Genomic DNA, 27754 nt, shown 5'->3' with positions numbered 1-27754 from the left:
GAAAAATAGAAGACCCTTCTGCAGACCTTGACTCTAGCTTGTGGCTTTGCATATTTAGTTATCTCTCACCGCAGCAGAGGACTGGGATTGAGTACTACAAGCATGAATGGAATTTAAGAAATTAACTGTAAAAATGCAGAGTTCTATCTGCAGGTAAGATTTCCTGCTATCAAAAAAGCCAGCATGAAGGTTTTTGGGTCCGGGCTGCCACTGCTGAGATTTTGCATTGAGAGTCATGGCTGGGGTTCACACTTACGATACAGTGGAACTCTGACAAAAACTTGGATGTGATTGCACCAAACAACGCTGCCTCAGCAAGCCGTTTTTTGGGCACGTTTCCCTCTCCCTTTCCAACGTACCTTCCCAGCAAGCTCATTAACCACACAGACGCACTAAAAGTGCTTGGAACAGAAATGAGAACAAAAGGAACGAAAACAATTCTTCTGCTAAAAGAGCTGGGTTTTATGTTTGTTCTTCGTCTGCACCTTCCCCCTGCCCGGGTGCGACACAAAGGAAATCACTGCAGCTGATTCGGGACTTCACAAACTGAGGGATTATGCGCTACAGATACTGACAGGCCCCTTTGCTTACAGCCTGGCAAACACCACAACAGTAATCTCCTCTCTGAGATAAAGCCCATCAATCTTACTCTTACACCAACCTGTTCCCCTCTGCCCCTCAGACAGAGCTGAAAGAGCTGCCCCCCTCGGGAAGGATGCTAAAATCTGTCCTTCCTCGGCTCTCTCCTATTTTAACTTACTCCTTCGGCTGGCATCCCATCAAAGTCAGGTCAACACATACCCATTTTCTGTGCTGAGCTGACTGGTTTTCAGTAACAATTTCTCCTTCGTTTAGTAACTGAGATCAATAAAACTGCCCCTCTCTCGTATTGGCAGAGATTCCAGCAGCGTCATTTGCTCTTTATTGTTGTTACTGCTTTGGTTTTTTTCCTTTTTTCTTTTTTCTTTTTTTTTTTTTTTTTTTGACAAGGCACAGATCAATTTAACAAGATGAAAACGACTTAGACTTTCACTCAAGGTAAAATCTGCACTTTATAACCCAGGATGTAATTTACAATCCTGTCATTAAGCTCTGTTAATCCTATTATTATGAAGATAAATAATTACCCATAGCGAAGAAAGGGATTCCCAACAGAGTAGAATTATATTTTCCATCAGTAATGAAAAATATCCCTGCCGCAGTGACACTGGAAATACAGATAGTGAGTACTCCCAAGAGTCCCAGGAAAGGTTTGCTACGCAGGCAGTCCTTCATGGAGCTCGAGAGGGTAGCAGTCAGGAGAATCAGCATCAGGCTCACCAAAATCTTGCCCCTGGCCAAGAGACTGGTCTGGTGGAAGTCCTTCCAGAGGCTAAAGGACGCTAGTGAGTAGAGCTGCAGATCTTGGTGATCCAGCTGCATCTTGTGCATCAGTTTACAGAATTCACTCTCCCACTTCTCCCCAATGAGGTCCTGGGTGACAGAGCCATACGTTTGGAGGTAGTAAGTGATTTGGATGGCTCTGGCTGATTTGACTCTCTGGTCCTTGCTGTTTGGTACTTCCATGACCCCTCCGAGCTGGTGGCCAATAAAACTGCTCCTTCCATCCTGGGAGGGAAAGTAAAAAAGATGAGCATGTGGTTATCCTGCAGAAGATGTGATACAGTGATACCGTTTGACTCTACCTTCCTTTCACAGACATGCCAAGAGCTCGGCTCGAAGGCCACTGCAGTCAACGGCAGTCGTGCCGTTCACTTCAGTGGGCTTTGGGACGCATCCCTATTCCCTGCCACAACTCTGTTCCTTACTCATTATGGGCTCATTCGCAATTCTGTGCTGCAGTTCAGGGACTGCCCAGGTACTCGTTGCCATCCCAGATGTTCGGGGACTGCAATGTAGCATGCAAGCTCCTCACCTCGCGGGAGAGGATCGCTTTCCCACATTTTAACTGTGACAGAAAACAACAATAAATCTCCAGTTACTGAAGTATTAAATGTTTGAGAGGAAGATCAATTTCTGGAAGATTTGTGATTTCCTGACACTTTGGAAATGCTTTGAAAAAGTTGGAAATGTACAGAAAATGAGGCCTGGTTCCTCAGTACCTTGATGTAAATGTAGACGGATCCAGTTTAGTAGCTACTCTGGCTCTAGAACAATGTAATTAAAATCAGACTTTTTGAATTGTTTATTTGACATTTCATGGATTTCTATCAGTGGCACAGAGATAAGAATCTACCTTACACCTCGATTTAGCCAGGATTTGTTTTATTATATTTCAAGAATATAAACCTTACTCTCGTCTCACTTATTTCAGTATATGCTAGGACATGAAAACTCCATGACAATCAGTAAAGGACACATAGGTGCACTCAGGATCAGCCCCCATCTATTTACAAGACCAGACTACTTTTTTGTAGAGTTATCTGGTCCCATTTAGTTGTTTTTTTTTTCTTTTTTGTAAGAAAGAGCCTTGCTTTTTAGCCACTGGTTATTCTAGTTCTCTAGAATAACTGTGATGTGTCCCTCTCAAGACAGAGGAAACTTGTGTGGATTTAGATCAAACCCAGTTGCAAACTGAGGAAGAAGACTCAGTAGATTGGATAAAAATGTCCTAGCACAAGTAATCTCTTTGGTCAAAAACTCTAAACCCAGGGATTAAATGTCTGTTGCACACCAAAACCAACATTTTGTGCTTTTTTTTAATGTAAATGGGATTAAAAGCTTTCAGATTTCTTTCCTCTCGTATTTAATAAAAACACAAAATTATCAAGCCAGGTAATATAAAAAACATCTTTCAGCAGCGAGATAGTACTCTTTGCCTAGATGTGCTATGAGAATGAGCTGACTGACAGCCAGAATTTGGGAAATGCTCTGCCCTACACACACACATGGAAGCAGTCATCTGCAAAAAGCCAGAAGCATTTGGGGGAGACGCTTTTAACGTCTGTTACATCCAACGTTAACCTTTTCTAGAAACACCTGTGCTGCACACAGGTCATTATCTGTAATTGCCAGACCTGCTCGCCTTAATGATTCCCATCCTAAGGAAAAATCAATGAAGCAAAGTACCAGGCTTTGTGAAACATAGATGTCTTCCAGGATGTCTGCTCATAGAGCAAATAAATATCAGAAATTGAGAGACAGTGCTGAAAATGTTTTATATACTCACCTTGCCTTGTCTCTGGTATGTAAAGAAACTAATCCTCCCACCGAGAAATTTCTGCCTATGCCTGCTCTCATGGCAGGAGCTCACACTGCTTTCAGCATTTGCCTGCCACAGCCCAGGGAACGTGACAAAGTGCTTTTCAGAAGTTCATTTTTTCCCTATTCCCAGTTGTTATTTCCCATTGAAATAATGGCTTCTGGCGAGGTATCCTGGCACGAGCTGACATGAAAGGTGATTTGCAGTCTAATGCCAGCTTCTCAAATCACCTGAAGCCTCATTGCAAATGTCATATAAGCAGAGACAGCTAGCACAGAGGGGCAGCTGGTGCTGTTTGGACTCCAAAAAATCCTTGTCTCTGGCATGTCTTGTTAGAATCCTGTTCTGATTCATTATTTCTATTTTTTTCTAAGGAGGGGTCACACCTAACACTCTCACACTCACAAAAGGTACGTTTCCAAGCTGGTAATTAAGGTTTGAGCAATACAGTCCCTGCTCACATCAGATGCAACTTCGCAGTTAAAAATCCCCTTTGGCATTGCTTTGAAATTTTAGGGAGAAATGTCATATTTCGTCAGTATATACGCAGTGTTGACATTCAAACGTTTTCAGCCACTGCGGGATACTTTAGCAGCACAGCTCCAAACTCAGACAACGGACTGTAATTCAGATTTCATTGATTCACTATGCAGCACGCACGGCAAGGTTATGGGAAACTTTGCGATGACCATCTGCCTTCCTCTGCGAAAGGTGCACCGAATGACGGCAACATTTCAAAAGAGGCAACAGAGCAGGCACAAATAAATCACGTTCTGCCGTATCTCCCATGAAACGGAAGATAACGGCTATTTGTTACACTGATGTACAATAGGGCACCCAGCTCATATGTCAGCAAAATAGAGAGTGAGCTTTCAGATGGAATCGAGGAAATCACAGATGCTGAATTGCTTTGAGGTCGTTTTGTCCGTCCCCTGCCTTCCAAAGGCAGATTGCTTCCTATCCACCCAAGGGTTTTGTCTTTGCTGCTTTTATTGCATGCAAACACGAACCTGTCACCACGGCGTTTGGGAAAATGGGGCCCTTTTCTAATACAGCTCACAAGTTGGCTTTGCCAAATGCTCCAAGTGAGATAAAGGTCCTGTTGTGCTAGGTAGGGCTGTCACACCAGTGGTTACAATTCCTCAGCAAGGAAGACAGAAGAAAGATGGGAAAAAATATTGCCTTTCATCCCATTTTACAGATGGAGACTGAAGTGTGGGACCCAGCTGCCAACATGACTTTCAGCATTTCCTAGAGGCCTCCAAGCCAGGGACCTAACTACCTCTTGGTGTCTCATGGGCACTTCAGTGGAGTTATTCACCATCCCAAGTTCTCTGTTGTCCTCCAGGACCACCTTGGCGAAAGAAGGAGACAGGAACGGCTAAGCTCCGGGGTTAAGCCTAAGGTTTGGGAAGCAAAATGGGGCCACAGTGATTTGTATAAATGAGGCCTGAAGGCCAGGCAGGTTTTGAACAAGATCCTTCATTCTGCCTAGTTCCTCAATGAAAAAAAGCACATCCTGCTGCTAATTAGCACGTCCTTCCTGGTGTATGCCTACCTGATGCTATTTTTAATTTCATAACAATAGTTTCATGTTTCACACTACAGATCCTTTACAGAGTTTACCTGCATATGTCGCTACTTTTTGATCTTACACACAGAAAAGCAAACTCAAAAAATAGAGTAATAATAATACTTATTGGTTGCACACCATTTTACACCCATGTATCTCCAGAGGATCTACAACACAAGACGATAACTGTCTTTAGCAAGGTCACCAGCATGTCTGGAATCTGAATTTTAGATTCTCAGGCTGTGTCTATGTGTCTTTCTCTTTCTTTTTTTTTTTTTTTTTTTCTTTTAATGTCTAGTGAAAACTTCACAGTGTCTGTTCTCCCAGAGGACAAAAAGGGCCATCATCCATTCTGATGGCAGCTAATTCTCTCCAGATCTGAGCATCTTTAAAAATGGCATGAAATATAGATCACTTGCTGGGGCATGTGTTATTTGATCTTAAACAGGGACCAAGCAAAAATCTTTGCTTTGATGGATACTATTAAATTGGTTTTTGTATACTCCCTTCTGTTTTTCGAGATGTCCCAAAGCCATCAGGTAGATTTAGACTCTGAAAAGGAGGTGGACTAAGGACTCTCAAAGGAGCGAGAGATGACAGACATCAACAGCATCATCCACCTTTTCCCCCAGGATGATGGATTTTGCCACCTGCCTTTATGCAGCTCTGGCCTTGCACGTGGTTGAAAACCCAAACTCCTTGTCCGTTCAGCAGTAAAAATCACTAATGGTGAATGGATGGGTGCGGAATAAGCCCCTACCATATTTCAGGCTAGAAACTTGTCTGTAAAGGATGCTTGGACCTTTAATATCCTAAAAAGATGTGTAAATGGCATGGGGATGTTTGGCTTGCTCCAAAGCTGAGTGCAGGGCCTCTCAGATTAAACAAAACCAGCTGCTCCTACTGAGCTAAACATCTTTTGCTGGTGCTAATGCAGGCATAGATCCTCTCGGCATGCAGCCCAAAGGGATACTAGCAATACTCTCTTACTACCAAATTACCTGTAGGACCTTTTTTGTTTCCTTAATAGTTTCAGTTTGGCTGCTGCAGCCCTGCCTCCCATCCCCGGGGTTACGTGTGGTCCCTGCCCACTGCCACACCAGCCCGGGGCAGGTCGCCTTCTCCTCTCCGCTTTGAATGGCACCAGCTTCCACTGGCTTCCTTCTCATGGGAAAAACAGAGGGTTTAAAGTATTTTTGAGATAGTATGGCTCCTGCCTTCCCAGCGCCCTGCTCGGTGGAGGCTAGGGCTGGTGAGTGGTTTAAAAGTCATTTCAGATCCCTGGCAAGGAGGAGAGGAGCCCTTGAACCCTACTGCCAGATCACTCTCATTCAAGTACGTTTGCAGTACCTTTGCCAGCAAATTTATCTCTATTTTTATTTTTCTTTAACTGCTACCTCTTATCAACTGGAGTGATGGATAATTATCAAGCTACATTCTAGAAATGTTAGGATAAAGCATGCAATCCTGGTTAAACTCTATTTTATCTTAAATGCTTAAAAATGTTCAAGAGAGGGCAACCAGGAATGTCTGTCGAAACATATAGTGTGGTAAACATCCTAATGAGATCAATGCATTTGTTTCTCCCCGTGATAAGGACGTTCCTACTCTACCAAACATAGGTCATAGAAAGTATTACATTAAAATCCACGGAGGTTACGAAGAAATCAGTTGCTTTAGTTCACCTAAAGTTTTCAAGGTATAATAGAATAAAAATCCCCGTTCTTCGAGACATTATTTAAGGTTTAACATACTTGGTTGCTCCTACCTCCCTCTAGCTCACTGTAAAACTTTGGAGGGTGTTTTTTTCTCCCCAACAGAACTGATTTCTCTGTCCCTGTCCCTGATTTCTCTGTCCCTGTCCGTATATAGAGACCTTATACCAGTCGATCCCTATGACACAGCCACCAATTACCAACAATTCCTGAAGCATCCCTTTCAAACGGTCGCATGTAACGCTGATTTATGTCAGCGCAGCAGTTTTCCTGCCCTCAGAGCTGTGCAGGTGCTCTTGCACACCCACCAGACTGCTTGCTGTGCTTGTCCCTGTGCAGCTATTCTGTATGGCTCAGTGATGGAGTGAGAGTCCAGGGCAAGTGAGCCCTGAGGGCAACGCATTCGAGGTAAAACCGCACCTCGGCTGACTGGGAACAGGGACGCAGCAATGGCCATGTGGTCTGTTCACTCAGCAAAAATAAAATGTATGAAAGTGGCCATGGGAAGCTATCCAGGAAATAATTCTCTAGGTCTCTGCTGCAATAAAGAGCAATTCAGTTATTTCCAGCTATTCGGCAACGATGAGGTTCAGCTCACCAGCTAGTCAAGCAAATTTGTTTTATAGTCACTGGGAAGAGTCAGGCACGTCCAAAGGATGGTCTGCCCCATCCTAAGGTACAGGTAAAAACCAGACTTGCCCTCTGCAGTTGCCTATCTCTCTCCACTTACAACAGAGGCATAAGATTACTTAAGACTTGATCCTAGCTTTTATCAGGCAAAAAAGTTAGGAGAGATTAACTCACCCTCAGTGGCAGATGCAAACACAAAACTAGCTGACCTGTCTTGTCATCCCTGGCTCATATTGGCCCCTCCACAGGCATGTCCTGCACATTGACAAATGTACAAACCTTGATCCCCCTCCCAGAGAAACCAAGGGTCACCAGAGTGATTTTTAAGTGAAGGAGATGTGTACCCAGAACATCCAAAAGGCAACCAGAACCGTCTGGCACCTCTTTCTGATGAGTCTGGGCTCGTGCGCCTTTCCTTTACTGCTTTGGGTTTCTAGTTTTTGATCTAGGTAATTTGAAAAGAGACAAGAACAGGAGAAAAGTATTTCAAGAGGCTTATATACTTCAGGATTAATCACAGAGAAGAAGAGAAGTGTTCCTAACACAGATCTATTCCTTCCAAGTAAATCAAATTATGGAGGAATTCATAAGGGTGCAATAGCAGAGTGTGATTGCTACTGGTGACTTCTTCTGTGTGGAGGAGCTTCTGGTGCTGGACACGCTGTATTTCTGAATGGTCCCGCCCACTTTGCTCCTTCAGTATCACCCCATTAGGTTTTCAGCTGTCAAAAGAGGGGAAGGCCAGAGGGAAAGCAGAAAGGTTGTCCCTCCATCTTTGCTTCCCCTGCACATCCCTCAGGAATGAAAATACAAGATAAGCTCTCTCCCTTCCAGACCAGCTCACTCCACACCAAACCCTCCCTCCTAGAATGTATTTCACCTTTACATCCTTTTCAAGCCTCCTGTATTCTTTGTCCTATCTTCAAGCTCTTCATCGCTCAACTGACTCCTTCACTCTCAAGGTCAGATTCCTATTCGGTCCATCTCAGATCCCATCCCAGTTCTTCTGGGAAAAGAGGGGTGGATTTACAGCCCAGTTCACTCCCAGCACAGCTTTGTCCCTGGTTGTCCTAACCTGCACCCATGCACCCAAGGACAAGGTGTCCTTGAAGCTGCTGAGTAATACCCATGTTGGCTGTGATTACACACCTCCTCTACGTGGGGAAGGGTATTTCTGGAAGATGGGGGGTTACAGGCAGCACAAAGAGGACCGCAAGCACTGGGAGGTAATTTTGGGGCACGCTGGCCTATCTGCCTTTTTCTTCTCCCCCGCACCGGGAGCAGGATCACAGGCACAGCAGTGAAATAGCTTTCGCACTGACCGTTCAGACAGCAGCAGGTGAATTGGTGGCTGCACCCCAGCCCTGAGAGATAGAATCATAGAATCATTAAGGTTGGAAAAGACCTCTAAGATCATCAAGTCCAACCGTCAACCCAACACCACCATGCCCACTAAACCATGTCCCTAAGCGCCTCATCTACACATCTTGTAAATACTTCCAGGGATGGTGACTCCACCACTTCTCGCAGGTACGATCACCTCCCTACTCCTGCTGGCCACACTATTTCTGATACAGGCCAGGATGCTGTTGACCTTCTTGGCCACCTGGGCACACTGCCGGCTCATGTTCAGAGATGGATCCAAGGGTGAAGAGCGCAGATGGCTTCGGGTGCCCAGTGGGCTGGGGACTGGTGAGATGGCAGGAGGAAGCCCTGCAGTGCGTGGTTCAGCAAAACTTGGTGTCGGTGACAACAGTTCACAGGAGATTCGTGTCAACAGGACCTCTCAAGTCGTAGGTAAGCCTGGGTGTGTAAATCTACCAGGTCAGGTCTTAAAATACCACTGTCCTCTTGTTTTCATCAGGCACAGAACCACAGCTCCCTCCCCACTTTATGTTGCCCTTTGAGTTTGTATTCTGTCCTGTCCAGGATCAAAAGCCCTCGAGGCAGTCACCTTGGACTCAGCCCTCTGCTTTTCACTGCCTGTCCCTGCCAGTGGAGCTTCCCTGGTATCACAGAGCAAGAAGTCAGGCTGCATCTAGCCCCTAAATCCCCCAGGGTGAAGGATAATCATAAAAATAATCACCGCAGAGCAGCACAGTTTCCCCTGCCCATCCACGAATGGGTTCCTATCTGAGGGATGGCTGTGGACAAACTACGCAAGTGGGAACCGTGCTTTGTGGGGGGATTTATGTAGCCAGAAAGTGGTCAATGATGCAAAAGAAGTGGAGTTTGTTGTGACTGTAAAATAGAAGTGGAGCTGTGGAGTGGGGTGCCCTAAAGAGACTGGAGGTGTGAAAAAGAGGGAGGCAGGAAGGAGAAAACACAGGGTGAGGGGTAAGGAAGCGGCAGTTCTCATTGCACCCTGACCACCCAGAAAGAGGGCAGGAGAAGGCAGGTGGGAGCAAAGTTGCTTTGACATCCTCCTGCAAACAGCAGAGCTCCGGGCCCTGTGCCGCCGTGCCAGTGGCAGCAGACGAGCACAGCCCTGCACTGCAGTCCCTGCCTCAGCTCTCGCAGCCTTCCCATCTCCCTCCAGCCTCCCTCCCTCCCACCTCCCCACAGGGACCCAGACCACACAGTAGCATCTAGAAGAGCGGCAATAACACAGGGTTGGGTTTAGCTACGCTAAACTGACCCCCCCACCTCAACAGAAGAATAGGAAATTTCAAGCATTTCCACCCCAAAAGTCACACTTCAGGCTGGGTAGCACATAGGTTATTTCTTCCTGCTGGCGTCTATTTGCTCCTGGGCATCTGGTCGGCAAGCTCTGCACGGCCAGACTGTGCTGCCCTAGACCTGTGTGTAGGGACCCGTACAGCGCAGGAGGATTTAAACCCCATCCCCAGCTCTGGGGTCTCCCCAACAGCCTGTAGCAGGTCGACATGCAAAGGGAGAGCAGTGGGGGAAGAGGGAGAGGGTGGCATGAATTACTCCAGCTCTGTCTCTGATCTGGAAAGAAGCAGGGACTTGGTTTATGGGTCAGTGGCATCCTCTCACCATACACAGGACCATGCCCTGATTACTGGAGATTTTTGGCTGCCTTTCCCCACCTGCACTGTTTGCAGGCCAGCTCCAGAGCACGGCATGTTGATTCACCTAACCAGGAGCTTTGCATTAAGGTGTGGGAATTTCCTTAAAAGCTTTTTTTACCCGAGGACCTCCATGCTTCTTCACATCACCAAGCAGGACAACATTCACATTTTTCATATATTCAAATCCTGCTTTATGACAGACTTTTGCAAGGAGGTGCCACACGACTTTAGGAGGGGAAATCCAGGCTTCTGCACTGCATGGTACAGTTGTGGTCCTCCACCTATGCAAACTGGGACAACGTCTAGGCCTCTGCTGGGTGTTAAGCCATGAAGAATACCCAGGTCCAATTAAAAATAGGTGTTTGTCTCCCTACCACAGTTAGTGTTCATCCCAAAGGATTCTGTTTGTGCCAAGGAGAAATGTAGGAATGAATCACTAAGGAGACAGCAGTGCGTCAAGGGACATGCACAAACCTCCAGTATTTGGATATATGCAGTTAAACACTCACACTCATGTATGCAGGCATGTGTGTGAAGAACACTTTTATCATCTCTCATATTTGGCAGACTCTAGGAATCTATAGCATGAATACTTTATATTAAAGAATACTCCAGGATTTCATCCACAGCTCAAACTCAATGTTAAAAATGTTCAAAGGAAAGGAAGAAAATTACAAAGAGAGTAAGAAGACAAGAAATGCTTTTTCCATGCAGGCCAGTGGTCCATCTAGCCCAATTTTCAGTCCCTGTGCATTTCTAAAGCATGACACACCAAGATAGTGTCTTCCATAACATGGCTGGAAGACGCATTTGGGAGTCTCATTGTTATTGTGGATTTTCCAGCTCTTTAACAAACAAAAAAGTGAAATGAGCTGCTGGGAAGGGGGAGAAAGAATACAACTGTTCATTTTTTAACAAAGAAATTCTTCTCCCAAATGCATTTGGATGAAATGGACAGTAAAAAGTAAGCAAGATTAATGAATTACAGCTATCTTGTGCCCCAGTGAAATCCAAGAGAGTTTTGTTATCTGAAGAGGGTCATTGCTTTCTCCAAATGGGAGTAAACAGGACAATATTCCACCAGCATGCTTTCTGTCTCTTGTGAAGGTCTAATCTTAAAGCTTTCTTGAAGTCCATGGAGTTATAGGCTAAACAAGAACCTAATTCCTAAAGTAAAAAAAAAACAAAAAACAAAAGACAGCAGAAAACACCAGAAATCAAGAAAACCTCCTTTCTTGTCATCTTTCCATATCAACAAAAGCAAAAAGGCACAAAACTGTTTGCAAAACTTCACCATGCACCTCACATGCCCAAGCTGAAGGTTTTTGGGGGGATGAGAATGGGATCCAATAATTGTCCCTAAAAGGAGATCCTAAAAAGGAGTCACATGTTTTCCCTGACAGGTTTGTCAGCCCTCTTGCTTCGTGTGCATCCCACTGTGTACCTCTTCTAATTGTTTTACCTACACCACTTGAAGTCCAATACACACAAGAAATAGGAAGAAAACCTTCCAGGAAGCAAAAGGAATTGGATTTGCCTGGGTGTATTACTCCATCTAAAGGAAATGTTAAAAAATAAACAGCAGAGAATAAAAAGTGAGGAGTAAAGCAGATCCGCAGGAATCATTTAAGCTCTTACAATCTTAAGTTTCAATACTGACTCAGAAAAGGGTGCTTTTTTCTTTTTAAATTATGTTTTATGTTGGCAAACAACCCTTTAATTTTCTCCTGGTTTCTCTGGGGACCAGCAGCCAACGTACTGAAATGCTGCGATAATGTTTTATCAAAGCCAAGAAGAAAAGAAATAACTGAGAATCAGACAGAGCCGAGTGTGATGTGGCAAGATTTTGGAGCTAGCGTGGTTTTGAGGTTAACAAGGTTAACTTCCAGCTAAGCATTTTGCAGGTTTAACTAAGCCCAGCCTTTAAATGCAAGGCGCTACTGCGTCCTATCAGGAACTTCCACTCTCGTGGTGCTCAGTAAGATATACCAAGGCACTGCGCAAAGCAGATACAGTTAAGGATACGTAACACCTCCAGCTGAAAATTCCTCCTTTTTAAGAGATAATTAATCAGTTTTCCCTCTTTTTTTTTTCAATCTCAGATTTGGCATTGTGAAGCAATTTCTCTACTCTGAAGCATCCCCCCCTTCCCTCCAGCACACACTGGTTTTTAATGAGTTTGGCCATTTGTTAGCTGGAGAGAGCCAAAAAAATGTCTAGTTTCAGATGGTTTTCCTTTTTTTTTTTTCATAACGTTGGACCAGAATCTGGAAAGGGGGAGTGGGAATGAGGCATTTAAGTAGGCCTGCATTTATACATTAAAATATAACTGAAGCTGGGGTTCTGGATCTGCATATGAAATTGCTGACTCCCACCCAAGGTACTTTTGAATTCAGTATGTTCAAAGAGATTTTTCATCCCCACATGTGAACATCAGCAGATATTTGTAAAATCTGTCTCAAGATCACCTTGTAACACATGCCCTTCATGATAAAATCTTGTGTTCCTGGTAGCCCATAGAGATGAAGGTGCTGTCATGTGCAATTCTCTAACATGTTTTCTTTAATTCTTATTCCAGTCAAAAAAGTCAAGCTCATGGCATCATCTCCACTTTGGGATTCTCATTGCCTCCCATCACTGGAGAGCTCTCCCACTGGAAGTTTGCTGACAGTATGAGGGCCAGCTTTTCTTTACTTTTTTCAGCTATACTCTATGGGAGAGGGTGTCTCTTACTGTCTCAGACGACACAGAGCACATTTGCAATGATAAACAAGTGTTAAACAACCACGTGCTACATCTGAAAATTTTACATCAGCCCAAAACCTTCATCTAGAGCTGGCAGGAGTTGCTAACAACTGCCGCTGATCAAGCTCCACGTGCTGGGAGCAATTCATCTTGATGCAGCCTTTGCGCTGCTGAGGCCTGGGAGGACCCACACGAGGTACAGCAGATGCTGAGGTCTCAGTTCAGACCGTAATCACTGATCATCAGTGAGGTTTTGGCATGGCCCAGGACCTCGCTGTGCAAGGTGCTGTGCAAACGCACAGCTGGAGAAGCTGCCCATGCTCCAAAGATCTTCCCATCTGATGCTGGAGTTTCCTTAGTTGCTGTATTTCTCAGTACGAATTGGTGATGCTGCCCAAGGAGGGGTCCCTTCCCTCTCCTTCCTGAGCCTGCACCTCCTCCCTGCCAAGCTTGGGAGCTGCAGCTCCTGTGGCACATGGTGAACTGGATTGGAGAACTAACCCAGGATTATGGAAACTCAATGGGAAGGAAAAAAGAAAAAAAAAGACTTAATTCCCTCCTTGCTGCCAGCTGGCTCAGGGTTTCTTTAATTCCTGTGCTCAAACCCTATGATCCGGTGGTGGTGTCAGCTATGCAACACCTAAATAGCGTCATCCTCAAGGTGGCTGTATTTCACAGCTGAGTATTTGTCCTTTCGTGCAAGTACACTGTAGCTGTTAACTTCAAGCAGAGTTTCTGATTTGGGTGTGCCTCTTCAGCTAGAACAGGATTCAAAACATGAAAGGTCAGAATTTAGACTCTGAGGGCCTGAGTCAGGCTGCCTAACCAAACCCGCCAGGTTAGAAATGCCAGGAGTATCAGGCTGCCTGCTGAAGGAGAAGAGAAAAACGGGGCACCTTCAAAGGACAATTTTGATCTTAAAGGGACTGAAACTCATTGTTAGGGTTTCTAGTCCTCCTAAAGCCTGCAATGTCCCAAACCCTAATTTAAGTACCTTCATTAAATGCTTAAAGTTAGGTTATATGTGTTACTAGATTTATATGTTAATGTAGTGCCATTATAAGAATGAGTTCAAGATATCAAGTTAGATGAATATTAGTTACTGTGTATAAGCACTTCTGAAAAAATGCTGTATATTTATTGTAAATAACAACAACCACCACCACCACTTTTCAACTTTTCTGAGACATTTCCCTGTAAGACATCAACACTTTTTTCCCAAAATAGACATTCTACAGTTACTTTATGTAATACATGTTTAAAAAAAAAATCTTTTCAAAGTCCCCTGGAGTGTGAAGTGATTTTTCAATTTATATTAGTATAACCTATTTGGAAAGGTTTTGGTTCTGGCAGAACAGGAAGGATTGGATTTTTAATTTTAAAACAGAAGTGCTGCAGATGGTGGGACCTTGTGGTATCTAGCCACCTTTGGATTTCAAACAAATATTTAGGGAAAAATTCTGATAAAGTAAGCCAAAGAGTAATCAGATGGTAAAGCACTTCCAGATGATAGAACCTCAGCATTTGTCTTCTGAGTACTCTGCAAAATCTCAGTCTCCCTGCTGCAATAAACTGCCAATATCTGGCAATCTATTTTGCAGGAGGATGGCATTTAATTCTGGTTCCTTCAGTGGAAGCTAATACCTTATTCAGATTAATGTATTTTAGTTCTTTTGCCACTGTCTAATAATAATTTCCAAAAAGAGTTTTTCAAAACTCTGTCAGAGATTTGGTGTGAGACAAAGCTGCAATGGGCTTGAGAAGAAGCCTTGATTTTCCCCATGAAATTATTCTAGGAAGTTTTTTCTTATGTCAGTGTAAATGTAAATTATACCCCAGGTCATTCAGAAACACTTCACCTGACATAAGTCTTTGCTATAAAGATCTTAAAATTTAGCATATTGCCATGCTTATGAAAATTTCATGGAATTTTTTTTTTTTTTTTTTTTTTGTGATTTGAAATGAAAATATGGTGGGATTCAGCTCACCTAATTTTAGCCAGCTGAAAGGTAAACGCATAATCTGAACATTCATTCTCTGATCTATGACATGTCTGAAGGGCGAATTCATCCCCGCCTAATGTAGTTGTTTAGAAAAAGTGAAATGCATTGCTTCTGGAGATTCACCCTTCTCTCCGATTGCACAATGGGCCCAGCTTAGACTAGATGCCAAACATAAGAGGGCTCAAATTAGAAGAAATATGTCCCATCTTTGGGATGGGTTTTCCCATCATGACTCTCTGTATGAGCATCCACAAACTGCAACATCATGGACACTCAGTGGCAAGGCAGGGTCACAGCCTGACTCTGCAGACAAGACCAGGTACCATCCGCTGCAGCAAATGGCCTGATGTTGTGGACATTTGTCAAGAAGAGGAGAAGAAGTGGCCTGACTCCACAATCCATTTTACAAACATCACCAACCTGTTCCTAGAGACTTGGTCTGCAGTCACACTCAAGTTGGACAAAAAATAGTAGAAATGATCCAACCGAATATTTTTTAACTGTCCTGCTCAACTGAGTTTTAAGACTGTCTGCTACGGCAATTTTTCCCTGGCACAACCAGAATATAATTAATGAATGACAAAATTCAATAGGGACAAAATGGAGCCGATTTGTGACATTAGGGGTATGAGGCCATTCAAATTTGAAGTGCTGAGGAACAAGCAGATGATGCACAACATGGCAAAACAACTTCAAGGTTGGCCCATCCAAAATCTACACAGTTGGCACAAAACTCCAGAAGACGACTGATTTCATTCTAGAAAGATAACAAAAGGACCAAAGCAAAGCAACAATCTACCAAGGCTTCACTGGTTATTTAATACATCATCTACAGCCTCCAAAGCACTGTTCAAACTCAACATATGAACCTGTCTTTGTCCTGCAGAACTTGATCTCCAAGAAGGTGAAGGATGAAGGACAACACCGAGTAGTGAAATGTCCATACTTGCAAAGCAGTGTCAGAGTCAGAAGTAAAACTAAGTGCCCTTTCCATGGGGACTGCAAAATCCCAACTTAAACATCGACTTTGTCTTCGACCTTGGTCCTATCATTTAAGCACTGCGTCTTCTGTTCGACATTTGCAAAACTCAGCTCACAGGAATCTGTTTCAAGGGAGGACCCTAGATTGCTCTTCGGAGACCAGAATGCAACCAAAACTCTTCAGAAAATTGTTTTATTTTCTGTTTGGGTCTCCAACTGCTCCTGTTCTGTCTGTGTAAATTCTCTGATTCAGCTGCCGCTGACATCTCCTCCTTGTTTAATATTATCTATGAATTTCATTCCTGTGCAATTCAATTCCACTTCCCGATAATTAATAGAGATGTTAGATGAGACCAGACCTAACACAAATTCTCCAGATACCTCTGCAAGATACCTTCCATAAACTTGTTACATTATCATTTATCATGATTCTTCGTTTACAATCTTTCAGCCGGTTTCCAACCCACATGACTGATTTCCCATCCAAGCCAATCTGAATTAATTTTTTTGTTAGGATTGCCTCATAACCCTGCACAGGCCAGGGAATGGGCTAGACTGACCTTATAAACCTTTTACGTCTTTGACCTCTTGATGTTACGTGGAAGAGGCATGAGATTGCTCATAAAACTCCAACAGTTCTTTGACTGAATTTCTCCAGCTGCACCACAGCACTCCTTTATGATGGGAAAATGAGGAAGATCTGAGTTGCAGCAGAATATGAATTCTTGAATAGGTGGTCCTGCGCCCAAATCACCATCTGACCCTCCAAACTGCTCCTTCACAAAGCAGCATATGAAGGGTTGTCCTTTCCGTCCACTGTATCCTCATTGAAAAGGCTATAAGAAAGACCCAGCTCAAACTGGTCCTATCATTTCAGGATGCACTTGAGTTTCTTTGAGTTTCATTCTGGGCTATTCTCTGCCCTGGTTATCTTTTATTTAGCTACTTGAAAGGAAGTGAAAAAATGTCCTATTCTGCCTTTATTTTTCCTTGTCATTTTTGCTACTTCAAAGAGTAATTGGGTTTTCCACAAAAAAAGTATCAGAATCGTTCCTAAAGGAGCATTGTTCAGATCTGTTAAGTAGTGACAAATTACCTACTTTAACTTTCCTTTTGAGGTGAATATTCTGATGAAAAGACCACTGAACATATGCAATTACAGTATTTGGCATTTATGTAACACATTTTTTCCCTTCAAGGATGTCCTCCTCTTTCTCCCACCTCCAAAATCTTATACTAGAGGCAAGGAGATGATAAAAGTTGTAAGGACACAAGCTTTATTCTTTTAGGAGGAAAAAAACCCTTTTCTTTAAAATTAAATTCTTCTCAAAAATGAAATATCATAAAATACTTTATGAGAACAGGGGAGCTCTTAAGCTTGTCAAGCTTGTGAAATTTATTTTTGGGTATATGCCTAAAGGCTAATACTTGTGCTAATCTTGAAGCCTGGGGAAAGAAAGGATTGGAGAGACATTTGTAAATGTTCAGAAATGTTCATGTTTCTTTGCTGGTGTCCCAACTTTCTATGCAATTTACAATGATAAATCTGTTGTGCATCAACTGCGTGACCAGTGTTTTTTACATGCAGACAGAAAATCAGTTATGGACAGGAAAATTAATATTAGTTAACAAAGAAACACCACTGGTAGAGCATTTATTAGCACACCTCCCAGTCACTCCTGAAGAGAAGTGGGTTTGTCATCTGGATCCAAAAATCTATGTGGTGCAATCTCTATTGGAGGATGTTTTATACTTATCTGTGAATAAAACCTCACTCAGTAGGACAGGAGTCAAGAACATGCGCAAACTGAAGTGTGGATTTTAAGGAGAAAAATGCACATGAATATTTCCATGTTGCGTCTGCTCAGCATTGAATTTGTTAAAGTATTTAGTTAACGAATCAAAATCTATTCTAAGAAACCAACCTGGAAAATGGTTAGGGAAAAGGTGATTTATATTTAAGTCACAGGCCCCGTCAAACAAGAGATTGCGGTGCATAATGAAGTACCGCTAACAGCATCTTTCTTCGTGACGAACTGCAAATTGTTTTACAAACTAAACCTGCTCCGGAAACTGGAAGCGAGGATCACTTGACCCATCAATACAGTGCCTTGGTCTTCAGTGAAATATGGCATTAAAAAAGCCAAAGCATGCTGTTGCATGGGGGTTACATTCATGTCCGCGGGGACCGGGCTGTGTCCTCAGCCACGCAGGGATCCTGCCAGGCGGAGCTGGTGGGGTGACTTCATTTCTCTGTGATTTTCAAAGCGGAGTGACCTCTCCTTCCCCTAAGTCTGAACATGGGAAAACATTGCCTTTTAAAGTAACTTTTTTATTTCCTTTATTTTCTAATCTACAATATAATGTGAGTGCAAAATATTTTGGAAAGGATTTTGAAAGAATCCTTTGAAATAATAGTTTGAAAGAACCATTTCAACACAAAAAAATAGAAGCAGTTTGTTGGGGACACATCAAAATGAAACTATGGGAACCTGTCCTTCTCTTTTTTTCCTCCAAGACAAAATTAAGGGCAAGGTAGACATTGTTTCACAGACACTTTTGATTTCAAGAGTACTGTAACTTCTGATAGAAAAAAATTCAGCTGAAATTTTATGGCCTGCCCTACACGCAGCGCAGGTAACGTGTGATTTAGCACAGGTAAATGAGTGATTTAGCACAGAAGCAGCAAAACACTCCACGGCCACTTCTGAATCGTAGCACCCGTTATGAAGCTGTTGACACACGTGCAAAAATATACCACATATGTGGTAACAATAACACCTCCCCATCAGACTGACAACACTTGTGTAACGCTGGTGGAAACAATTACGCAAGGTGTAAGAAAAGCAAGACCCTGTCTTACGCAAGGGCATCTTTTCTGTCTCGCTTAGGTACCTAACTTGGGCACAAGTTTTAGGTGCCCACTGAACCGGTCCTATAGGTGATATTTATGTTCCCTATATATTGCCAGAGGATACATGTGAGGTGTTTGGGCTTCCCTGTGAAGGTATTCAATGGCACCTCCCAGGTCTCCCATCGACTGCATGAGGAAATTAATTGTGGTGGACTGGCCTATTAGGAGCTTGATTTTTAATCCCAAGTTGCATACCCTGGGTAGGTGGGCTGCATTACTCTTAAAGTCTCTGCAATGTGGCATCGCCTTCAAAGGCACGGGACAGGTAGGCAAGATTGCCCTTCACCTTCTCATATGCCCTCAGAGCAGACAAGCAGCTTTGGGGTTTGTGCAATTGGTATTTTTAAAGAATTATTATTCTGGGAGACGCCGAAACAGTTGCCATTGTATGTATTGAGGAAACATTATACACCTGTGGTGCCGACAGAATTTTTCCATCTTGGTTATAGATTATTATCAGACCAAAACCTTTCTGCAATTAGCCAGGTAGTGACATGCTGGTCTCGCAACCTGCGATCCCCCCAGCAGCTTCCTGGCTGTGGTATCAGTTTGCTAGCAAGAGTGGACTGGGGGAGGGCACGTTTGGTGCCAGAATGCAGAACCAGGGAGAAAAGCTGATCCGGCCGACCCACAGCTGTGGGAGGGCTGTCCGACATCTCGCAGAGCCGCTGCTGGGCATACAGAACTGGCATCGTGCAGGAATTACCCACCAACATGTGAGCGGGGTTAAGAAGAAAAAAAAGCTGCAGAAAAATCTCTTTAATATACCAGAGCTGCCCACCAACAAATTATTCCCAGTTTGCCCTTGCGCCAGTTCCACAGTAATTCTTTTTAGCTGGAAATCCTCCCGCTGCCACCAGATCACACTTACTAGTGTCATCAAAGATCTCCAAGCACTTCACCCAAAGCTCCTGCTCCCGAATGGCCTAACCAGTATAAAAGCGAAGCTAATTCACACCCAGTGAACCCAGGGCTAGGGCGATGACATGTGCCACTGCCTGCCATCCTCTCTGCAATGCTCAGGAGCTCTGCCACTGCTCTCTCCCTTTGCAGGATCCTTCACAGCCCCGCTACCAAGAACTCCCTTTACTATCCACATGAGCATCTTGCTCCTTGGTAGGTAGGAAAACAGAGAACAGGACTAACAGTGAGCAACAGAGATATAAAAGACTTTATAGCTTGCCCTTTCTGCCTCCCGTTGTCTTCCCCTCTCTTTTCCACCACACGCAGCAGCTGCTTTCCTACGTTGTTGAAGACTTTGTTTCATCTGTATTTAAAGCTGCTTTTCAGCTCAAGTCCCAGCCATGCACAGCATGTCTCACTGTTTGCACTAGGAGCGTGCAATGGATGTGGGGTCTGCATAAATTAAAGGCTTTCTCTAGAAATGCAAGATCATTATTTTAATAACTGAATTCACTCCTCTCGGAAAACCAGTCAGCAGGTTTTTTCACCATGACTTCTGTAATAATAACTGTGCAAAGCTCTGCATAGGGCTCTTTTATCTCTTAATGGTTGAAAAGGTTTAATACAGGTTTTGTTCACAGATTACTGTTTTCAAAATGTCTAGCACAACCTTACCTCCATCATTGTTTACCAGCTAAGAAAGATATGTACGTAACATATACACAAAGGACATTAAATAATTTAAGAACTTTTTTTGACATATTTATTAATCCAATTTTCTCCTTACAAAGTTCCTCACACTTCTACTACATAACATATATTTAATCAGTTAATGTTGGTTTAAACATCTACTCTCCTCTCCATTAAAGCATCTTTCTCTGGCTGGGACGATGACACATCTTCTTTACTCAGGCTCGTCAATTGTATTCTCTTGCCTTGCTAGCATGGTGGTATCTGAATTTGTTTTAATTTTTGTTACAGGTAGCAAGAATACCCATCAGTAGTAAATTCAGAGGGAGAAGTTCAGAGCCCTCCAACAGCTCACACAGCCAGTACAGTAAGGGGCTCGAAAGACATTTTGGAAAGGCATAGAGACGGCTGAAATTAGATGTTATGTCAGCGTAGAAACACTGCCAAAAGTTAACTGAATATTTAGTAAAGGAAATAATTTTTTTTTCTGTCCACAGAGGGTAGCTATTGTAGGAAGATGGCAAAGTGCTATGGGACCTTCTACCTTTGGCAAGTGGTTGACATCCATCCCTGATCCACGGTGATGAGCAGTCATTACTAACTGAAGGGGCTTGCAATTGCATCTTCCTTTTCTCTCTACCCAAACGATCTTCCAATTGCTTCTTTATTATTATTCACATCACGGCGAGGTCTCCAGAAGGCCTGGCACTGCATAAAAGGCCATGTCTCCCGGCAAGTGCTGACAAAACTGAAGAGTGGAATAAGCTGGGAGGGAAAGACATGAAGCAGCTGACCAAGGTCATCTGAAAGGTCAATGGAGAATATTTTCTTTGCAGTCTTTGACGTGGCCACTGCTCTCAGCTGCTTGATGGGAAGGAATGAGCCCCACACCCAATGAACCTCCTGTCTACAGCCCTGCTGGGGTGAAGGTGGAATTTACCCTAGAGACTGATAAAGAACGTGAAGTTCATAACCGAAGAATGGCAAGGCAAAAACAGCACCCTAAACCCCATCCTTGCTTTGATAGGTTTCTGCTGTCTTTCTGCTGTTTGTTTATGTTGGGACAGCTTGTCCTGGTACAGGTTAACCTGTTTTCATGTCCCTGGTGCAGTCAGGGCTCATAGTCTGGCCTTCCTTTTAGGCAAGAACATTGTCCTAACACCTCGTCTAGCAGAGACAAGAGAGAGACTGTTCCTAATGTACTAAGCAGAGGAAGGAATGGAGAATTTTCCTAAAAATGCAAGGAAAAGCTTCATTTCTTGCCCACGTGGAGTAGGCAGGCTGTCTGATCATGTTCTCAAGAGCTGATAGCTGCAGGGACATCTCCCAATAAGGGCACAGCCAACCCGCTGCAGACACCAGCTCTGCCAGCCCTTCCAGGTGAGGTGGGTGAGGAACCCTTCCTAGTCCTGCCAGACGGTATGGAGACACAGTTGGAAGAACAAGACAGACTTTTTCCCCCCACCCCCAAATAAGTTTTCCCAACCTGTGATCCAGAAGAGGCTACTTGCCTTCAAACATTATCAGGTTGCTTTCATGCTACTGAGCAGCTACTCCGAGCTCAGCCTGCCCAACCCTGTCTTGATCCGAGAGGCTGAGATGAAAACTATCTGCAGCCTCCAGCCTTCCTCTTCTGATCCTCTCCCTGCTCATGTTTTATTATTTTGCTTTGACTTAGGAACTTTTGCCAGCCACAGAGCACTTCACAGGATCTTGAGCCACAGGCTTGGGTTGGGACAGGTGGTATCACAAATGGCTACAAAGCCACATTGCCTCCGAGGAAGCATCTGGTCCTTGGAGTCAGAGTAATCTTATACTTGAACCAGCTTTACTGGAGGAATAAACAGTTTGTGGATATTATTGATACGCAGATGCGTGCTCTGATGGAGGGGGGCTCTGGTTTTATATCCTTTCTGTCCCATGGAGGTGGTCGGTGCCTCAGGGTCATGTAAGGAGGAATTAATCTTCGAGCAGTGGGAAAGACTCCACAAATGCAAACAGAGCAAGGCTTATTTAAAAGTAGAGCTGTCGGCATGAGAAAAACTGAGAATCTGGCCAGTAACAAGTCTGCAATTACAGGTTTCAAGATGCTAAGTGAATGCAAGTAACTTTTCTACTTAAGCAATAAAGGATTTAATATCCAGTTGGTGTGCTTATCACAAATGTGATAATAGAGATGTCCATTTTATTTGCTGCTGTTTAGCCTAGTTTTCATAAATGACTGATAATTAATTAATTGAAGGCAGTATTACAAAAACCAATCTGCTTACAAAGGCTCCTTTTAACCAGCAGTTGTCATATTCGTTGTGATCTCAGAGAGATAAGTTCTAAGTTATTATATTTTCTCAGACAAACTAGCAAATAAACATGAAAAGAAACAGTAAATGTGAAATACCTGAAAAATGCTTTCATGCTTTTTTTTTTCCCCTCCAGGTAAGGACTCTGTTCAGAAATCATTCTCTTTCTTTGTAGTGATTTTTTTTTTCTTTTTTCCTGATAAGAACAGCAAATTTGCTGGAGTTATTGGCAAATCAGGGTCATAAACCAATCTCCTTCCTCGTATCTGATAGTACACAAGAAGTAATCCCCATGTAATCAATAATTCTGTCTATACCAATAAATAAAATGTGCCTCAGACCATACTCTGGCCCTGGGGGCAGGGGCACAACATATCCAAGCAGATACACACTGTTATCCCCAAAAAGGAGTAGATATACCAACCAGGAATGGACCTTTTCCCATGCTAACTCCCAAGCCATGCCCAGGCACTGTTCTGGAAGTCTTAATTGACAAAAATTATGCCGGGATTTGTTTAAACTTGTGATTTAACAGTTTGATGTCTGAGGGTCAGTGCTCAGTGTAGACTTGCCCAGTCTATGTGGTTAGGGCACAATCCAGACCCCAAGCATAGGAACGTTGGTTTTTTTTAGGCTGGGGAAAGCATGAGCAATCTTGCTCCAGGACGTATCTCAAAAGTCTTCATCAAGACTGCACACGTCCAGCTTTGTTTTCCTGCTCTGCCACGGTCTGTCTGCATGACCTTGGGCAAGTCACTCTCTGGCTGGGCTGCAGACTGCAGCGTAGCATAGCAATAACTGTGAAGGGGCTAGAAAGTGTCCCCAAAGCAATGGGAGCTGGCATTTTGGTACAGCCTGGTTCACCTGGCCTTTCAGAAGAGTAAACTAACCTACAATGACCCCAGTGTTGCCAGAGTGCATTTTAAACCCATCTCAGGCATTTGAAACCACACTGCAGTCTGCACTCTGGCTGTAAGTGCCATCTCTCTGCTTTTCCTCTAGCGAGTGGAAAGACCAAGACTTCCCGACTTACAGGGGGGCAGTGAAGATAGATGTATCCAAGGCTATAAGCTCTTCCAACACTACAGCAAGTAACGAATAAACAATCATTACCCTTCACAGCCAGATTTTCTTAGGAAAAGCCAAGCAGTTTCATTAGATTTTGCAGCCCAACAACAACTATTTCAAAACCAGAGCAGTTTGCTGAAACCTGCTTGTACGGCTCCCAAAAAGTTCCCGTGAAAGACCTGGCAAGAGCTCACCCACAGCCAGCCTTCAGCCAGCCTCACCTCAGAGACTCGAACCAATTTGGGCTCCGGCAGGAGACAAGAAGAGGGACAAAGTGAGAGCTGCTCACAAGACTTGAGGGGAAGAAAAAACTACAAGATGTTTTTGCAGCTCCCAGATGGAGCAGGAGAGCAGTTGGAACAGCTCAACACGTTGTTGTGGTTCCCAAACCAGTACAGGTTGACACTTGACCCATGTCAGCTGCAGACTAAACACATCTGGGACACCTTCGCGTGTTCTTAGAAGAATTTTATTCGATCTGAAGCCATTATTAAAAGAACAAGACAGAGCAAAATCTAACCAAGCATTAACAAAGCAACATGTCCTTTGAGAAAGTGAGGCAACCTAAAAGATCCTGGTGGGTCCTTATGGTGCAGGGAAGTTTAGCTGAGAAAGCTCCCAAGGACATGGACCGGTGAGTGTGATGAACACTGGTCCGCACTGAATGAGGGCAGCCAGATGTGACCCTCTTGTTTGCATTCCCCTGAGGTCTAGCCACAACCGTTCCTTCATGTCACGACTCAGGTAAAAAGAAATAAAAAACCTGTAGCTACAGCTCTTTGCTGAACATCCAGAGACTGATCTACCCTAGCGGGTGTAGCATCCCAGGTAGTTCTGGTTAAACACATCCAGACACCCCAAAACAAGAAACACATGCCTGGGTTTCTACAGTCTTTGCTCAGAGATGCGGAGGTCAGTAAATAGCCTGGGAGCCCAGATTAAGTCAATATTTTGGCCATGGCTTGAAGGAGAGAGCAAGAGATGTTTGCCCACAACTTCCTAAGCCTGTAGCTTGGTAGATGGGACAACAGAGATGACAGAGAGGGGGCTCACCTCATGAATTAATCTATATAAAGTAGTAATTTATTCCTAGCAGCTGGTCAAAGAGACCAAAGGAGGTGATTTTCTGAAGACACACCATAGCTGAAGGCCAGTCCGGGTTCAGAGCTGACCGCAGTCCCACAACAGAGTCCTTACCGTACCAGGAAAAGAAAAACTGTGGCAAAGTCTGTTTCTCTTTCTCAGTAACACCAGGGATTCTCCTTATCCACAGAAATGGGTTGTAATCATTAGCTTTTCTCTAAAGTGCAGTCACAGATTTTGGCGGCTTTACCTCCCTTCACTGAGAAGTGGGTAGAAAGCTGCCTGCCCTGTCCAGCTTTAAACCTGGGTGTTTAAGGACATTTATTCCTTCATCCAGAAGATGATGCACAGCAACTACTTGGGGGATTGGAGGTGCCGGGTTGGTATTTGGCAGTGCTCAGAGTCAGACATCTGTGCTTTGGGAAAACCTTTCTCTGTGTGAATTATCTACCGATCACTTATTCCAATAAATCTCTAATCCAGACCAGGTTGTTTTTTCCTTTGCTTTTATCTTTAAAAAAGGAGGCACTCTCCTAGTAAGAAAACACATTGCAAGTGACCCCATCCTAGTTTTCCAAGCTCAGTTAAGGTTTCTCTACAGAAGAAAATTAATTTGGATTGAGAGAGTAGAATGACTATTTCTGTATAAAGCTGGTTTATAATTATGTTAGTCCAGATTATCAGTGTTCTCCACTGAACTAGCTTAATCTTGACTTTAAAAATAAGCAAAATGGAAAGAAAGCACTTTAATTCTGCAATAGCAGGATTGTCTTCACAGCAAACTAAAAGATAAAATTTGTTCAGGGATATTTAATCAGGAATAATTCGTGTTTCTGAGCACTCCTTGCACTCAGGACTTTCCAGCAGCAGCAAGGACACCTTTTCATTTCCACACACTCAACACCAACAGCCACAACTCTGCACAAAGCAATTACTGTAACGTCTAGAGCAACGGGACCAAATTCCAACTGCCCCCCCCGGCCCTTTTACTGAAGCAAAAATACCATTAAAATCAATCTATCTCTCTGCTTCAATTTTTGGGACAGGGACGGGCTTTACTTTTTTTCCTGGTAAATGAACAGTAAGAAACAAATGATAACTTTAGGATCTGGCCGGTACTTGCAAGAGCACTACCTCTCTCATCCCTGAGGATCTCTTTGAAAAAAGGGGGACAGATAACCCCAAAGAGCCTCTCTGGTTTACAAGGACCATATCCTCTTCCCTATGACCTGAGCCATGAGTAACGAGCGTGCTAGGGAGTTTGTTACACTCTATTAAATAAATTCCGCCTCTGGTGCAATGTCTGGGGGAGCATGCAGATATACTGTAATTCGCAGAAACTTCTTTCAGTAGCCACCTGCAAACTTTACACCTTATTTCCTCATAGCAGGTTAGTCCTGGTGAACTGGATTGCTCCAGATGAGAGGGAAAGCGGATAGGTGCTTGTGTGCTGGGGAAATATTCCTGAGATCATTCGTGCCCAATTGTTTATTCTTTTAATTGGAAGGACTGAAACTTCTTTCACCTTTTACCTTGTTTCGCCTTTGCTGGAAACCTCTAGCTGATGGGATCCGTCCCAAAACTCCAGCCCATCCATCAGCAGCAGAGTTAATTATTTTCACACCGAGAGAAAAAATTCCACCTCCCTTCCCCTTCTTTGCATGCAGGTAAAGAAAAAGAGGGCAGGACACCTGAAATCGCTTCTGGCCCAAACCTCCTGCTGCTCCTATGGCACTCGCAGAGGCAGGGAGATACAGGAGCTCACTCTGCATTTGAGGAAAGCCTTTTCTGGACATATTAAAGATAAATTATCCCAGCACGGCAGTGGGGCTGGAAGAGGTGATAGTGAAACCCCAGCTCTCAACCCCCCACCGACCTCCTGTTCCTTTTCCCCGGTGTATTAACCCTTCAAGGCATTGCAAGGTCTCCCGGTCCCGAGGCTGTTCTCCACTCCCTGCTTCTGGTGCGTTAGCGTCCAGTCCCCCCACCCTCCTCCTCGTACAGAACAATAGCAAGGCACCGGTTTCGGCTGCTTCCCGAGGAAAGCCCAGATCACACGCATTTAGATAGAGAGAGAGAGATATGGTTATATTTCTCTTTGCTGTTTAGGACAAGAAATGAAGTGCTGCCTCTTTAATTGGCAAAAGCATGCAGTAAGAGCATACCTTTAATTTAGTGTTGGGATAGCTCACTTGCACCCTGGCTGTTGTCTTATTGGAGAGGGCAGCCTGCCTCAGATCCTCTAGCACTGAAATAATATCATCCAGCACGCATTTCTTATCCTGATTTTTCAACACACACAGATGGGAAAAAGTATAATTATAGCCTTTGTAGTTCACCTTCATTTCCAGCACGGCTCGGTGGATCTGCAGGATCACATCAGCCTGATGCAAAATATTGCCTCCGGGTTTGGAGAGGAGAATCACCCTGCCATACCTCCCCGGGGTGTGCAAGTCCGAATACAGCTGGCTTTTGGATTGATCGAGGGAGAAAAGGCTGCTGGCTAAGCTCCTCTCGATCTTGGCCAGGCTGTGGCTGGGGGCTACCAGGCTCTCCAGGTCAGTGTCAGGCTGGAAGCGGTTGAGCAGGCTGAAGCCGAAGATGATGGTCAGGACTGCGGGCACAGTGAGGAAAAACACCGGATGCCTGCTCACGAATAAACCCAGCTTGTAGAAAAAAGACTGGAGCCCTCTGTGTATCCCCTGCCGCAGCATCCTCCACCAGATCCAGCCTGCAGATGCTCCTGGCCGTCTTAGAAAGCACATGTGACATGTGTAGCTCCTTACCCCTTCCTGACAGTTTCCCTTTCTCTCTCCCTCTCTCTCTACTACTCCTTTAAAAGACTGCAGCAAGTTGCAGCAAGACAGCCAAATATTGATCAATGGGGTGTGTGTGCGCGCGCGTGTGTGTGTGTG

The 27754-nt window shown here is 44.0% G+C and overlaps 1 protein-coding gene across 1 annotated transcript; it reads right to left on the bottom strand.

The window, feature by feature from the left end:
• Positions 1-1127: 1127 nt before the first annotated feature.
• Positions 1128-27580, bottom strand: LOC104073150 (patched domain-containing protein 4-like; the record flags this gene model as incomplete). The annotated part of the gene is made up of 2 exons (XM_009572831.1): positions 27005-27580; positions 1128-1608 (listed from the first exon to the last, which is right to left on the bottom strand). Coding segments are annotated over exons 1-2 (1030 nt in total), but the record flags the coding sequence as incomplete, so codon positions are not given.
• Between the last annotated feature and the right edge of the window lie 174 nt (positions 27581-27754).

This window comes from Fulmarus glacialis, unplaced genomic scaffold, assembly GCF_000690835.1.
Source record: "Fulmarus glacialis isolate BGI_N327 unplaced genomic scaffold, ASM69083v1 scaffold5792, whole genome shotgun sequence".
NCBI classification, from domain to species: Eukaryota; Metazoa; Chordata; class Aves; order Procellariiformes; family Procellariidae; genus Fulmarus; species Fulmarus glacialis.
This window is presented reverse-complemented; position numbering and strand designations above follow the sequence as displayed.